The 16,929-nt window shown below is 44.7% G+C and overlaps 1 protein-coding gene across 1 annotated transcript in view; it reads right to left on the bottom strand.

The window, feature by feature from the left end:
• Positions 1–5,848: 5,848 nt before the first annotated feature.
• The window catches only part of CDHR3 (cadherin related family member 3), a 36,228-nt gene continuing 25,147 nt past the window's right edge, over positions 5,849–16,929 (bottom strand). The window contains exons 16-20 of the mRNA XM_057364463.1: positions 14,462–14,643; positions 13,100–13,113; positions 11,657–11,688; positions 10,611–10,656; positions 5,849–7,899 (exon numbers count right to left, since the gene is read on the bottom strand). Coding sequence (XP_057220446.1) covers positions 7,574–7,899; positions 10,611–10,656; positions 11,657–11,688; positions 13,100–13,113; positions 14,462–14,643 — 600 coding nt within the window. The 3' untranslated portion in view covers positions 5,849–7,573. The remainder of the gene's footprint in view (positions 7,900–10,610; positions 10,657–11,656; positions 11,689–13,099; positions 13,114–14,461; positions 14,644–16,929) is intronic.

The raw sequence follows: 16,929 nt of genomic DNA, 5'->3' as shown, positions 1-16,929 counted from the left end.
AACAGCCTGCAATTCAACTGGACATTTCACTTTGAGCTGGCCAGCAAACAAAAGATCCCTGAGCAGAAGTAGGGGAGAAAAGGATGAAATATTCTAATAAAGAGTCYAAAGGAGACAAAGAGTGATAGAATCCTTCAAGCTGCAGTGTCTCAGAGTTGGATTTGGGGTTTTCAGATGTTCCCAGTAGTGGCTGTGGCGTGCAAGGCATCTTTATGACAGTGTGCAAGCAATGGCCCCAGGCACAACACCAGGGGTACCCCTGGAGAGAACTCATACAGAAATTGGCATGGTACTGGGAAGATCTCTTCTTAGAAGATCACAAATGCAGGCAGATCAGGCCCTTATGGTTACAGAATAAAATAGTATGTGATAGTAGAGGAGATGAGGATGATTATTTTTAGCTTTAGTTTCCACAGAGACTGTGCATCAAAAGTAATGAGAAAGGACTGGCAGGCACAGGAGGCTTTTTGCATTCAGCTCCATGAAGAGGATCTCGAGAATGAAGCTAGACCAAGAAAATGAATTTGAGAAATGCTTTGCTAAAATGAAAAAACCAAAGTATCTGTATTTCCTTCTTGTCCTGAGGCCCTGAGAGCTCTTAATCAAGGAAGTAATTTAGTTTTGAACTTTACTGGTCTGGTTTAACATGTGGCTCAGTGTGGGCCCTTCAGAGCTTTCAACCTTTTCTTGCTGGAAATAGAGCAGGACTGCAGGAAACTTGGAAGATCTGTTCCTTCTTCTTCAAGAGACCACGAAAACTTATTTTCCATGAGCTGGGAAGTCCCTTGTGTGGATTTACAGCAAGCTCAGTCGGCCTCCAGGCTGGAGTGATGGWGTTTCACTGGCCATGCATATGCGCTGGTGCCCCAAAATGGGCAGGACTGGGAAGGATCAGTTCCTTCTGGATTAATCCCTTGAGCTGCCATTCAGTTGCAACCACCTGCCATGACCTACAGCTAACAAAGCTGAAAGGACAGTGAATCTTTCATGCAAGAAGAGCCAGCAGAGTGATTACAGCCAAGTTCAGGCTGGAGGCACCCTGGGGCTGGCTGCTGCTTAATTTTGTTAAGTGGGTAAGTTCATGCTCTTTTAACTCTGTAGGAAAAGCTTCTGGTTCAGTGCTGGGGCAGGATCTCTCCAGGAGCATGTAAGAACATGGTACTGATTCAACCCTGGCTGTGCATGAGGAAATCCCTGGGAGCATCCACCTTTGTCCTGACTGTTGTGTCCGGACAACCCAGAAATGCTGTCCTGAAATGTCTTTAGTTCAGTTCTTTGTTGATCACCCGAGCTGGCTCCCTCACTCCATGCATCACAGTGATAGGGAGGGGACAAATGGGGATAAGGTACAAACTGCAGCTCTGCTGGTCCTGGAGGGTGCCCTACAGTGGGTTTGTTGTCAGCTGTTCCACAGACACCATCCCCTGTGCAGACAGCCAGGGAGAGGTACTTTCCCCTCCCCTCTCATCCCCTCCAGTGCCATTGCGGTTGGTAGATGTCAAAACATATCCTGGCATCAGGCAAAGCAGTTCAGGAAATTCCTCACTGGGGTTTATTTATCACTGAGCTTGATGTGCTGCTGTTGGACATTGGTGGGACTCTGGTCTCCCTGGGCACRCTCAAATGTCGTGTTCAGATATTTGGGGAGGCTTTTGGAGTCGTGATTGACAGAACAAGGTGTCAAATTTCTTCATACACTTTCAGAGCTGGGTAGTGGCTGAATAGGTGAGATTTCATATCTGGATTTTAGTCCTTACTTTTTGATATTTGATAGCAGGCAAATGCTGCTGTATTTTGGTACAAGAACTAGGAAATACCCTTTGGGAGAAGGTCACTGGCAGAAACGGGTGTTCATGTCAATCTCTTTGAACGCTGTCACTTTTCCAGACTGATTCCCCTATCTACACCCCCCCCCCCCCCAATAGAATTTTGGGGGTGTCTGATGCCCTCGATGCTTCTCCCATAAGTCTGCATGCTTTCTCATCTCTAAGGATGTTTCAGAGTAAGGCCATTAGACAGCTCGCCCTGGTGCTGGTAGCTAAGAGGGAAACCTCCGTCTCCTCTCTAGGTGTCAGTGTGGTTATGCTGCTTGCATGAAGTGGGAAGATGTGATCAGGCTGGATATTGCAGGGAGGAGCGTTTAGAAATTCAGTGTGAAAATGGATTGAATATGGTTCCTTCTTGATTTGGTGACCATGGCTGTGCAGAGAGCCGCCAGAGCATCCTTCCCTGCCTGCTGGCTCCATCCAGTCTGCACGGATGTAAAAGAGGAGCTGATGAAGTACATGAGCATCCACCTGTGTCTCAGATAAACAGCAAGGAATCKGTTCAGTTCAGTGTGGCAAAGGGAAGAGCTCAAAGCAAACCGAAAATAGGTCATTTGATTGTTCCTGGAGTGACCCAGCGCGCTCTGCAGCGGATTAATCCTATAAGGGGATCATCTCTTTCCGGACACGCCTGCATTGCTACGGTGCCTTACGGCCCGGCTCTTTTCCCTCGTTTTTCTCAAATTCGCTTTTCTTTCTGTCTCTCCCTCTCTGACGGGTCCTGCAGCCGCCGTCCCTGCGCTGCCCGGGCCCGGTGCCGGTGCGGGGCAGCCCGAGAGGAGCCCCCGGGGCCGCCGGTCCGGGTCGGGGCTGGGGCTGGGGCCGGGGTTACCCGCGGAGCTGCGGGCAGGGCGAGCATGGAGAGACCGGGTAGGGCTGGGGGAGCCCGGGCAGGGCCGGGGAGAGCCGGGGGAGGGTCGGGGGATGGCTGGGGGAGCCGGGGAGCGCTGCGGGAGCCCCGGCAGCAGGAGCAGCGCTCGGCGGTATTGCTCGCACACAGCCGTGCTGCCTTGGGGCGAGGGCCGGGCCCAAGCTTCCCTGTCTCTGGGGTTGTTCATCCTCCCCCTCACGGGGTGCGGTGCCCCGGGCTGCGCCACGTGTGTGGATACAGCCGTGCCTTGTCCCTGTCATTCACCAGCTGCTCTTCTCAAGACTCCGAAGTTAAGCACGACCCATGCCTCAAAACCAAATCCCCGGCATCTATTGACCCACAGCAGCTAAAGTTAGGTACCAGAGAGCTGCAGAGTGGTACCAACTGTCAATACCATTCAAAATTAGATGTATTTATCTATTTTGTTGTGAATGTGTCTTTCACTCAATAATGCAGAGCTCACTGCAGAAATTTGCTGAAGTTTCTATTTCACATCTTCAACTTTCACTTCTGCCGGCCAGGCCCATACTTTTCTACAGAGCTGCTTTGAAGCACATCTCATGACATKCTTCCAGATGCAGAATTACCCCCAGAAGGTCCCAGAAAGCATCCTGCAGACCTTGGAGAACTGACAAAGCGTGGGTGGTGCCCCATCTCCTCCTGCGATCTGAGCAGGCAGCAGCAGAGCCCGACTGACCTCCTTGCTCAATTCTTCCCTCATTTTCAGCTTCCTCGGGCACTGGTGCAGAGGTACAGACCTGCCCTCACCTGAACAACCTTCACTGAGCCTCAGCTGATTTACCTTTGTGTGTACTCTRTAGACATTGATATCTGATCTAGGCATCCAGAAAAAGCTGCTTTCWGGGCACAGCTCATCTGATCTATTCTAGATGTCTGCTTTTTAATAAGTAACCCCCAGCATCTCTTTGTCCCTTGTGACAACCTGCGGAGCTTGCAGGGATGGGTTCAGACAAGGCATGTGCAGATGGAGCCCAGTGGGGACCAAACCTGTGCTCAGCCTTCCAGCAGGAGCTYTGCAAAGGGCCCTGATCAGCTGGGCCATGTGCAGTGTGCAGTTGTGGCTGCTTGCTGTTAACATGTTAGTTACATTATGGTGCTGCAATCTGTGTCTTGTAAAACACCCTAGCAGCCAGATTCTTTGCTCAGGAGGAGAAGGATTGCTCCCTGTGTCTGACCCTCCTTCTCTGAGGTGATCCAAACACCATCTCCTGCTCCTAGTGAGCAGTCACCAAGCGGCAGCTGCCTGGGCAGACATTCTCCATCTCTGCAGCTGAAGTTGCTCTCCTGTGTAGGTCTCTTTGAGGCCATGAAGAAATAAAGTACCAGCACTCTTATATTCCCTAATTTAAATGAAGTTACATTGCCAGAAGCTGAGACTTGTGATGTTTATTGCAAATGCTATTTATAGCACCAGCATGGAAGCAGAGCATTTATGCATTAGAAGCACATTCACTTTGGAGAAAAACACAAAAACCCCAGTAACTCCTCTGTGATCATACATGAACTGGTGGGGGAATAGACCCAGTCATGAAAAGTGAAAAGTGACCTTTTCCAATCACTCTTGAAACTTTCAGAGCAATGTCAATCCACAGGTCTGGGAGCACTTCAGAGATGTGTAATAGGTGGAGACACAACAATCAAAAGCTGTGGTCGAGCTCACACTGATTATTGCAGACTTCAGATAAAATTATTGCATAACATGTAATAGGCAGCTGTAGGTTAGGAACTGTTGCCCCCAGCCACTCTGCTTGAAGCACCGGGTGCCTTTCTTCCTCATCTTGGCTCAGCTTACCAGAGTCATCATCTGAATTAAATGGCACCAAAGTTCACACCTTGTGTCTGTGTGCACAGAGACTAACAGGGCTGTTGAAGACTGGAGAGGCTGTTCCTGTCATCCAATCTGACCGTCTACAGCACACAGCAGACGTTCTTGACTTCTGARGCCTTCAAATGATGGAAAGGCCCCATGGTCTCAGCTAATTGTTCCAATAATCAAATGTTTTTAYTGTGGAGAGCTGCACTTAATCTTTGCTCTCAGTCCATCTAGTGGYAGTTCTAGTCACTTACTCTGTGTTCTCAAAAGACACTTCTGAATTAAAAAAGCACAAAAGCTCCTCTGAGAAGAGGATTCTGACATTTAAAGCTGTACTGCACAGTGTATTCTAACCTCTATTTTATGAAAAAAAATTACGTTGCTTTTACATACATTCAAAGTATCTTTTCACATGTTGTTTGATACAGTAAGTAACAAGTGTACCTATTGGTCCGTGAGTTCTGCCTTCTCTGCTTTTGTCCTACCAAAGACCCACCAGAGACATGCATAGATGTGCTTTGGCTCAATGAGACCTGAATTCATTCTTGGTTCCATCACAGGGAGGAGCATTGATAGTAGTAGGGGCAGCTGTTAGGAAAACGATTCCACTTTTCCATAAAGCTAATGCTCTCATGAAACATTGTTATTCTCTGATTTTGTAGATCCCAAGCAAGAAAAGTAGTCTYATGCATGTCCAAAGTAAGGTTTGATAGGGAAGATTAGGGTGGAAAATGAGTTGGAGCTGGAGATCAGCATTACATACATGGAAGCAACAGGGAAAGGAAGAGAGAAGCTGTGCTTTGGGGCCAGCACACTTCTCTCCTCACACAGAAAGTTGCATGGGGCTCACAGGACACTTTATCCTCTTTAAACCCTCAAATGCTAGTACACCTGCTAAACCCACCTCAGCTGGSTGCAGGCAATCTGGGCAGTGTTAGTGCTTGGGTCTGGCATCTCTTATCTCCCTGGTTCCTCTGTGCTCAGCTGTCAGTTGTTCTGAGACTGGAGTATGTGGGCACCACTACAAGAGCAGTTGTTTTTCACCCAGCTGTGGCCCAGCTGTGGGATACCATGGCACCAGCAGCGTTGGCCATGACATTGYGTTTGCAAACACTAAGTTCAGAGCCTGCAGTTTATGCTGCTCTTGGGGTTTTCTCCTAAGAAGGGAGGAAATAAGTTTGTGCAGTTCAGCAGCAGGAACAGTAGTAAAAAGATGAGTATTCATCTGCCTCTTTGCAGGTTTTGTGGCCAAAACTATAGTCTGTCTCTGCCTTCCCTTGGGGAAAAAAAAAAAAAAAAAAGTATTTATGACTTAATCACTGAAGCAGAATGAGAATAATCAAGGAAGCAAAGCAGCAGCCCTAGGGAAATGCCCAGGAAAGTAAGYACAAATGCTTGTGTGTCTTCCTGTCATGAAAATAATGCAGTTAACTTCTTCAGGTAACAAAATTTAAGGTCTGTAGGTGCCAGACATGCCTATGGGCAGCTTGGTGTTAGTGTTCTAGGAAAATTAGAGTTACAGCAATATTATCAGTCACTGCAGAGTTTCTCTATGTCCCTGCAAAACCACCTGCACAGAAATTGAATGTGTTATATTTACAGCTAACAAATGCAAACAAGGGTGGGTCGGAGCACTGAATGTGTGGCTGGCCCTGTCGGTGCTGGAGGCTCAAACAAAGCTATGACAACTGCCATGGACACAGTAAATGATAACATACTCAGAGGGTATAAATTACTCTTTCCTATCTCTGTCGTTGTGGTGTTCATTACATGCTGGGTTTCTGATTGTGCAATGAAATGGCATTTGAMTGAAGATGATTGGTGTTTGTTAGGGAAGCTGCTCCCAAGCCAAGCCACTCCTTTGGAACACAGCAAAGAGTCTCAGCACCATGACAGGTGGTTTTGTGCTGTGTAGGATTCCTGGTGATATTACTGTGGATTTCTCCATCCAGGTCCTTCAGGTATCCTTCAACACAGGATATGCCTTCAAATGTATAATATTCAGTCGGTATGTGACAGACTGAATAAAATCTTCATTGGCCACCCCTGCTCAACTTAAACCAAGATTTTCTTTTGCCACCTGATATCAGTCCCTTGAGGTCAAAAAAACTTCTTTGCAATCAGGAAAGAAAACAAGTCAAGACATGGAGCATTAAGCCATCATTTATAATTATTTTTCTTCAGATTAAAATAATTTTATAAAATCTTGTAGAGTTTGCTTGTTTTGTATCAGGTTCTTAGACAGCACTTACATTATACATGCTTACACTCAGAAAAGATTATTTCACCTCGTGTGTTTACTGTCATTATTCCTTTGAGTATGTTCCACTTGATTCYGTAAAGCATTAAATCTGCCAGAGGAAATACCAAAGGTGAAGATATTGAATGCTGTTAGTGTTACAAAAGATAAATAAGCKGAAAATGTTGACATGACAGCCTGAGATTTCACAAGAAGCTGAGGGTTTTCGCTGCTCCAGAACTGCTTTCAAGCCATTTCTTGGTCTTTTCTACAGCAATATGGGAGGGCAAGAAAGGGCTGAAATAAAATACTGAATGAAAAGAAAATATTTTTAGCTTTAACAGCAAACATTTCTACCCTGATGTGCTTTTCACACATTTGGGTGTTCAGAAGGGACAGAAGATCCCATTCACTGGTGAGAAAAGCACATCAGTGTGCGCTGCCATGCCCAAAGGCAGTCAGAGGATGTGGCCGTGCCTGCTGGAGGTGCAGAGCTCTTCTCAGAGGAAACTGCCAGCATCTGTAGGAGGCAGTGACCACTGAATGCTTCTGCCCATGACTTTACTTCTTTTCCTCCTCTTCTGCCCTTACATGCACCTGGCAAAAGTACATCCAGTTTCATCCTGCCTTTGGGTCCGGTTTACACACCTTATGGCCACCTTTTGTTTTACAGCTGAGATAGAGAGAAAAATCACATCTTATTCTTTGGCTGCTCAGATCARGGGTCAGTTGGGAGGTGCCTTGGAGTCTCATGCACTCCAGCTTAATAGAAAAGCAGAGTTTGTTTGTTTTGGGAGAGGAGGTCAGTTCCTGCCTTCAGGGGTTGGTGAGGATAACCCCCTGTTCTCAGACTCCTCTTTGCTCTTCTGCAGTCTCAACCCAGCCTGGCCTGGTGTTTCTGATTGCCCTGCTGAAGGCTTGGCAGCTGGTTTTGTGGCTGCAGTCAGCTCTTTCCTCTTCTCTGAAGGCTCCTTTTTGCTTGGTGCCTCTGCTCTATCTGTCCCTTGGCCACTGCTGTCTGTGGCACTGGATGTCACCGGCACAGCCAGCGCTGGCTGAAGGGGCTCATGGCTCTTCTTCCACCTCCGGGCCCCTGACCGTGTATTGAATTCGTACATTCTGCCAGTAACTTGTAAGAACAAAAAGATAACAGATTAAAATCGTTCTTGATTTAGCAGATTAAGATATGGCAGTTCTCAGCATAGGGTTGAAATGAGAAATGTGAAGCCCTTGGAATTCAGCTGATCTGGGGAGGTGGCCCCGAGAGGGAAAGCCTCATTTCTGTGGGTCCTGGGTTTGCAGTGGCCGTTCAGAGGAGATGCTGGCTGTTCTGCCACTAAAAGAATTGCCTCTGCAGTTCTGGCAACTGCAATATTTAAAACATTCCCATTACACAAAAAAAAAAACCAAAACAAAACAAAACAAAACAAAAAAAACCAAAAAACAAAACAAAAAAAATACAAAAAAAAACAACCACAAAAAAAAAAAAAAACAAAACAAAAAAAAAAAAAACCCAACCCTACTTTCTTATCACCCTATCAATCTAAGTTCCAGCTACCAGGGATTAACATGGGCAGTGTAACAAACACATCCATAGTTATAAGGACACAATTTCTGTCTTTAGCCATACAGAGCAAGACCATTTTATGTCTGTGCCCATATCTGGACAGGTCCAGGCTCTCCAGAGGGTCTTGGCTGCACACATTCCTTCTCCATTTGCACAAAATACTTTAGAGTGGAATTCTATGTCTTTTGCACAAGTACATAATTCTCTCATATATGTTAAATATTGTTAAATTTGTGTTTTTTAGCACACATGGCTACCTTTGCCTGTCAGATTTCTGTCTCTGTTCAGGTTTCATGGATCACTTCTACTTGTATGTTAAAAGCAAATATCTTYTCCTTCAGTTCATTGCTACCTAGAGATAGGTTGAAAAAAATTCTGTGTGTCCAGTGTGATTGCCTCACAGTCTAAACCACTGTGTTTTGCTAAACAGAGAATCAGGAGGTGTAACGACACTTTCTGTAATTAAACATTAGTAACAGACAAACAAAAGACCATCAAGGCTTGGAAAGAAACTGTGTTTACATGTCACTACACGTTGCAGTTTGTATCAGAATTAATGGTTTATGACACATTAGCACGATTTGAGCAACTAAAGATGAAACTGGATCTCTTTACATGTTATTTYCTCTGACTGCTAACAAGGTGGGCATGTTAAAGCAGCCCAGATCAGGAAGCAGCTTCTGGCCATCCCTCTTAATCATATTCAAGAGATAATTCCTGGGAATTATTAAGTCTCATTTCCAAACAAGCAACCTTTAATTTTCTAGGGTTTGGGATGAGATGTGGAGAAGAGAGGGGAAGAGTGGGGAGCACAGTGTGTTACAGCTTAAGGTTAGGGTCAGAAATGACACAAATGCCATGGCTCTGGATGACAGCTTGGCTGGGCTCAGGTATCCTTCAGTCCAGTGTGGTCATGTTTGCTGAGAAAGGGAGCCCCAGCTGTCCTGCAAGAACACTGGAAGGCAGCTCTTGCAGCAGTCTGGAGACTAGCCATGTTTAATATGTCACAAATGCAGTTACATAGGGAAAAAAATAGCAGGGATTTTGGAGCCCATTCCTCCAGATCTCTTTATAAATAGCAGGTGAGGCTTGGACCTGGATCAAACTGGCTCTGAGCAGCCTTGTGGATGGGCTTAATTGCACAGTAGGGTCCCACTTTTTTGCCCAAATTGTACTGAAGTCTCYATGCCTAGTGTTTCCCATTAGCTCAAGGCATCCAACAGCTCTAAGCCAGCTAATAAAAAACACAAGTTACAGGCACTGGGGTGGAAATYGGCCAGATGAATCCAAGCCTTGAAACAAGCCACCCTTCTTCTGGATAATTTCTAGACCTTTCTGTTTCAGACTTATTTTCAGACCTATTTGTTAAAGACCTATTTTGACCGAGTGTCACGTTTTCTCAGCCCCCTGTCTCCATGCTGGGGCCTTCATCCATTAGGCACAGGGTTGGGCACCCTAATTCCAGGCCAAACATCAAAGYAAGTGGCTCAGGCAGGGGCTGTATTTTGGGGGAATGAGGTAAGCCAGATCAACCCTCGAGAAAACAAACATATTTCTTGTGTAATGAGTCCTGCTGCAGAGCAGTGACTGTCACTCGGGGAGCTGCATAAGCACACACCTCCCAGATCWTCATGAGGTTTGTAGCTTTTTCCTTATTTTTGCTTTTCCCAACTGGTTAATCAGATATGCTCAKAGTTAGCATAGCTGGAGCCTGGTGACACACTCAGTATCTGTTGCCAGCTGATGGCCTTCCCTTTTTTCCCTAGCAAGCGATGCTTGAGCCTTGGATAAACAGCAGCAATGCACCGTTGCTGCAAGGGAGGAAGCCTGTGCAGCAGCCAGTAACTCACCCACCCACCCTGCATCCAGGGAGAGGTTCAAGAGACAAAGGCAGTACTTCTGCWGTGACATGAATCCCCTGGCCATTTCCCAGACATGGAAAAGGTGAGACCACATAGATATGACAGCACCAGAGCGAGAGATTTGTGGCAAATTCCTCCTCCCCATCACCTTCCTATACCACATCCATACATTCCAGTTTAGCAGAGGAATAGTGAACAGTCTGAGCATCAGATGTGTGCTTTAAGGGCCATAAGTATATTCTACCATTACAAATGTTACTGATTTTCACTATCTGTGAGATATAGCTCTCATTCTCCTTGGAAACAGCAAATCTGAAATATGAAAAGCCAATGTCGAGCCATATTTAAATCAAYTAATCCCATTTGTTTCCAGCCTAATATTCATATCCCCTGTTAATTGCCTTTTATTACCTGGGTCTCTGGCTTCTCCATCAAAGACAGTGTTTAGCTTTGTCATCTGTGAAGAAACACAAAATGTGAAATGAAACCTGTGAATTACTGCMGTCAGAAGGAGGAACAGTGACTTGGAAATGGTGACCTACATGGATGGAGATGGATTTTTATGACCCGTGTATTGTGTTCCTTTAGGCTGGGTTTACTCTAAACTGCCAACAAGATCCATTTGTGGTGTAGGGTTTTGCCACTAGGCAAAGGAGAATTAATAAGGTCTGGCATACTAAATGYCTCCACATGTGTAAGCACAAGAGGGTCTGCTCCAGACAGAGTAGGCTTGGGAATCCCCTCTCTGAAAAACCTGAGGAGAGAGAGTTTGCTCATCAAAATGCCTTGCATAGAGTGACAGAATATCCTGAGYTGGAAGRAACCCACAAGGATCATCGAAGTCCAGCTGCTGGAATGCAAAGGGTCACTCCAGGAATCACAGMATGTGCCTGAGAGCATTACTGCCTTTTTTGCAATTATGACTGTGAAAAGGAAGGAGCCCAAAGATCCAAGAATGAAGAAACATTTCCAACAGCGGGAATAGCTATGACTGTTTGCTACAAACAGCTTATCAAGGCCAAACTCTCTAGAGCTTGGGTAAACTGGTGTGTCTTACTGGGTGCAGTCAGSTGGGCCAGAGTTGGCTGCACAGCTCAGTGGTGTCTCAGCAGTGACCACTGCCATCAGTGAAGCTGGGGCACTTGTCACCCTACCCCTGCAGCCAATCTCCCTGTCATTGCTGTGGGYACAGCCTGTCTGGCCTCTCAAGTACAGCATTTTGGCACTTGGAAGCAAAGGGGCCCCAGTGCAGGTGGGCACCTTTCACATCCAGTGCTGCTTCCAAACACTCAGGCCAGTTGGGGCACTGAAGTGTTCCAGGGCAATCCTTTTTTTCTTGCCTGTCATTTTTATATTGTCTTTGGAAAATGGACAGCTTTCATAGAAAGGGTCCTATGATCATATTGTATGATGGGGCTGGCAAAACTGGGGTTTGTTTTCAGTCCAGAATTACTTACCAAAATCACTTCTTTCTTAGGCTTCTTCTTTTCTACAGAAAGAAAAGTGCATGTTAATAATCAGAATTTTCTGATTGTGACTATAGACACTAAAGCCAAGATTTCCTCAGATAAATAGACATTTTTGCTACTCAAATGCTGAGTGCTTAAATGAGTCTTATTTCTTTTCAGATGCTGAATGAAATCCACGGTTGCCAATGACTAATCAAAAGTCTAGCCTTGACAAGTTAGTAATGAATGAATAACAGTGGTTTATTAAACAGATTTCCCTTTCTAAATAATACAAACATATATAGAAAATTCACCTTTGGGAATATCTGAACTAGAAATGTAGAGTATTATTTTCCATGAATGTTTTTAGCCTCAAAGCTTGTGTCATATATCTGCTTGGAGACAAAACACAGAAGCACTGCATTTTCAGTAATTTTCAGATCGAAGAACAGTTTGGTTGTGTGTGAATTTACCACACTATTAACTCATCCCACATGCAAACAAATACAGCAGCAGAGCCATGGACATCTCGACAGCATGGATTTGTGCTGCAATACCCAACTAGTTGCTGATTCCTTCTTGCTCACTCCTTGCCAGTTTGTTTAATGGCCCTTCTTTGGAGAACTGTGCCTGGCCACAGATGTGTTTTTCAGCCAGGCRTGCAAAACTCTGAAGTGCTGCAGGTGGATCTCAACCTGAGTCTGGCCTTTGCTGCCCAGCATTTGGGAACCAGTTTTTCAGAAAGCAAAAAGCATTCATTTTTTGGAAACGAGCCAACACTGAAATGTCTCAAATTGGGCAACCAAGAGAACAGCTAATTTTGTGGGGTTTGTTAGTCATGTGTTTTTTCCATTTGGGAAACACTGACTGAGGAAAGGGGCATTACAAAAGCAGGGTCCTACTGAGCCCATATGAACAATGTTTTCTAGCAGAAAACGAATGGGACTAAAAGGAAGGAGACTGCTTTAAAAAACCACTCTTTTCCATGTGAAATTTATATCCCTGCTCAGTTATACAAACCMCTTTCTAAAGCACCAATACTTCAAAATAAATCTTTATGTACATGAAGAAATGGTGTCAAGGGAGAAAACAAAGGGATTAGAGAACAGGGAATTAGAGTSGAGAGGACTCTTGAAGGTGTTATAGATGGATGTGATTATTTTGTAACAGATAGCATATAAATTGTGTGTGAAAAATATAGTAATTCTTTAGCATCCTGGCCAGAAACCATACTACTCTGAATTTGGTTTTTGCCTAATTGTAAATAGATTTGAAGACTAAAAGGGCCATGGAGTTACTTTGTCAGGCCTCTCATAATTGGCCAGAATTAACTAATCTCAGTACCTTTGTACTGTGCCAAATTTATATCTAGAAATTAATTTACAAATTTTACACTGAATCATAAACAAGGTCTTCTCTTGAAGCATCAAAATATAGCAAAGAGGCACATACCTGGAGCATTTATCCTGTAATGGAAAGAAGATTAAGAATGGAGTTAACAAATGTCATAGTTCTGTCTACATAAAAAAATCATTATTTTAGTTCTCTTTCACTTGGCAAGAAGGATGTRTTTCCTTCAGTGCTGAGATTTGCTTGATTGGTTTGGTTTCTGGTTTTGCTTTCACTGAAAGTCTGTATCATTTAATGCTGCTCTCAAACAGGAAAACAGCCTGAGCATTGCTCTAACACTTCTTCAAGAAGGAATGCTATTAAAATAATAAAGTCTCATGATGAGAGCATAATGGATTTATATAATCTGGAAAAACATATTTTCAGATATTGTCATTTTGTTCCATCCTTGGAGGAAGGTCAATTTTTTGGATCTGATCTGCTCAGAGAATACCTTTTAAAATATTTGAAAGGCTGTAAATGTTTTTGAAAATATAGAAATTGCTTTTTAATGGGATAGCCTGGCTCCCAATAAATCATTTGCCCTATTACTAAATAATAGCAGTAGATTCATTCATCATTTTTATCACAAGCTGCTAAATGCCTTACACACACCATTTGAACTGTAGTCACAGTCATACAGTACCTCTTTACATTTAATGTARCTTCTAAATTGATGTCCAAATCCTGGGAATACTTGTAGAAATCCTTTTTATTTTTTTATCCCAGCCACTTAAAGGGCTGCTTATCTTTGTTTTGTGAAGCACAAAGTCAATTTAGAGGCAGCCTGGCTCCAGCCCACTGAGAAGGAAGCCAGCAGGGACTTCTGCACTTCCCACAGTGACTCAGAGCTGGTCCCAGGTGCTTCCACATCTTTTGCCAAGCACGAGCACTTAGAGGTACTGTGAAGCTTTATGGGCCAGAGCCTTGTAACTGGCTTGGGTAAAACTCCAGGAAATCTGCATAAGTTTTGCCAGAACAATGAATTTGGCACAAGCACCAATATTTGCAAAGGACACAGGGATCTGTAGCTGAGAGGAAGGAAAATGCATCCAGTAAGTACCTAGATGGGAGCTCTTTTGGAGTGGGGGTCAAACGCAAACCAAAATATTTGTGGTCAACACAGTCTGGCAGCGGCTCTGACTGAGCCTCAGGAGCATAGCTGCCTTTAGAGGTCATAATTGCTAATTCCACTTCTACCTTCAGCTAATGCTAATATTACTGAACCCACGAAAAAAATGCCGTGGACACATTTCCTTGATTTCATGTCATTAACACCAAATATAACTRTAGCTCATATTAGCATTTACTACAGCACAGTAAAAGATTAAAAGCATCGATATCATCATGGCTGAAAGGCCTGAGCCATCTCTGTCATTGCCAGGTGCTGCAGGGGACTCCCCCACCGTGCCATGGAGGACTCACAGAGGTGTGCCATGTGCTGTCCCAGCCGGAGGGCAGTGGGCACGGAGCCACGCCAGCAGCAGCAGCCCCAGGTAGCTCAGCAGTCCGAGGAGCAGCAAACTGCCCAGGGTGATGACGAAGGGCACGTACCACGCTGAGCCAGAGTAGATGTTTTCTCTTTTTGTCACAAGAGTGAAGCCAGGCTTTTAAAACAAGACAGGAAGAGTTGCTCAAGGCCTCACACTGACACCAACAGCACCTTTCATCTGGCTGAAATGCTTCACTGAGGCACCAGCCCRAGCTTGCCCCAGAGCTCTGCAGATGATGGGCAGGGGGAGATGGTGTCTGCTGGAGACACGATTCACCCCACATGCCTGCCTGCTGGCTGCCAAGGCTGCTCAGGTGGCTGGGATGGACCACTGAGCTCCTGGGGAAACCAAAGGCAGGTGAAATGGAGCCCACCCACAAGGCAAAGGGGAGGTTCCAGGTCATGTTTCAATATCTTATATTAAAACAAGGATGTCGTGGTAGAGCCTCGGGTTGCCTGAGAGGCTGTGAGCAGACTGTTGRAGGGTGGGCAAGTTCAGGGAATACTGCCATTACACAGATAATGTTTTCTTATTACCTAAGGCAAAACTGGAAGTAGGTCATCTTCGCTGCAGTGATCATTYAGCCTGCTTTGTAAGAGGACTTGAACCCTAAGGAACTGGGTTGCTGTATAAAAAGAAATGAAACTCCTTCTTTTTTACCCTGTGACTTGTTCCAGAAGGGAAAACACTCACACTTCCTGAGCAGTTGCAATCTCCCRCATCTTCCTGAGTGTCAGAAGACACATCTCTGAGTTGGCACATCACTTGATGCTAGCAACTCGTTCATTAAGGTCCCAACATGAAACTATCCTCACACTTTTCAGAAATTACTCATTTGCTCTACCTGGTTCATTACATAGTGGGGTACTACTAGTTTTGATCATTATTTAATTTTCTGTAAGGCATGTGTAATCACATTGAGTATGAAGTTTACCAGGGTATCTATTTCTTCCCAGTTYAAGAATAATTTTAAAATAACCTATTTAGTCTTATCAAAAAAAAAGATACATCCAATCCTTAGAGAAACTCTCAAATAATCTCAATATCACCACTACCACCACTTTATCCTCACTTGGAATGAAGTCACAAGTGACTTTTAGTGATAGAGCTTCTTTTCTACACTACCAGCTTTCCAGTATCTGACTCATCAAGTTGCTGCACTGAACACATGTAAAGAGCAGTGGGGGAGAGCTGCTGGGAGAACTTGCTGTAATGGAAGTATTCTTCTGGAAAATAGCCTGAAAGTGGAAGGCTGATATCTCTGGGGAGACAGATTTAATGCAGTGGTATGTGGTTGAGACTGTTTGTATTTGTGGTAAAGCATGGGAAAGAAATACAGAATAAGTTTGTTCAGCTTAACTTTTCAATTCCACATCAAGTAGGGGGAGTAGAAGGCAGAGAAAAAATTCATTTATTCCTTCCCAACAGAGCATTAGATAATAACAGGGTTATTAATCAGTCTGGAAATTTGGATCTAAGTATTTTCTTAGCAAAGCAACCAGACTTGTATGTGCTGTTTGCACGATCCTTTGGTTCTGGCTCAGTTTTGAGTAGCCTCTGGAAGATCCAGACCATTTTACAGTGAAGACCCCTTTTACCACTTCACTTGGGTACTCATATTTTCATTCCTGCATGCAAGAGAAAAARGGTAATGCCATCTGCAGGCTGGGACTGGACTCTGGTGATGGAAGATGGTGCAGCAAGGCAGGGAGGAGTGACTGGTGCGAGAATAGGGACAGAGTGGTCTGYACCCTCAGGCCATGTCACATCTACAGACAAGCTCTCCTCACATCCTGCACCAGCCTGATGGAAATCAACTCCAAAATCAAATTGGTGAGCCAGAGCTCAGATGAGGTGGTTGTGCAGAAGAGTGAACTGTATTGCTGRGACCCACAGCTCCACAGGCTGTGCAAGATTAGATCCCATCCAGGCTGCCATAAGCTGTGCAGATTTCCCCAGCTCAGCTATGGACCATCATATGGGCAGGGAGCTCAGGAAAGACCCATCCACCCTTCTGGATTTGCTGCCTGAGACCTGCTGAAACCTCAGCAATACTCTGAGGCTGTGCACAACTGCTTCAGTTCCTGACAGGCTGCTCCAAGTTTTACATGACAGTGACCTCAGGGATGGAAAAAAAGACCCTTCCAAGTGGTGAGTTTTCTTGTTATTATTGTTGTTGTCTGTTTCATCTTTGGTAGACACAGATTAACGTGTTGCAATGTTAAAGAAGCACACAGAAGTGCAAGGCAGCTGGGGGAGTGAATAGCTATGAATAAAAAAAAGAGGTAGTGCAAAATGCATGAGGTAATTTTAAGGTTCCAGGCAAAGGTTAATCCCTTCTCTTTCCTTATTAATAAAGCTGCCAAAAGCTTTAACTTTCCAGTTGTATGGTAATGGCAG

The sequence above is a fragment of the Malurus melanocephalus genome, unplaced genomic scaffold, assembly GCF_030028575.1.
Source record: "Malurus melanocephalus ecotype Western Australia unplaced genomic scaffold, MMel_1.1 scaffold_39, whole genome shotgun sequence".
NCBI classification, from domain to species: domain Eukaryota; kingdom Metazoa; phylum Chordata; class Aves; order Passeriformes; family Maluridae; genus Malurus; species Malurus melanocephalus.
This window is presented reverse-complemented; position numbering and strand designations above follow the sequence as displayed.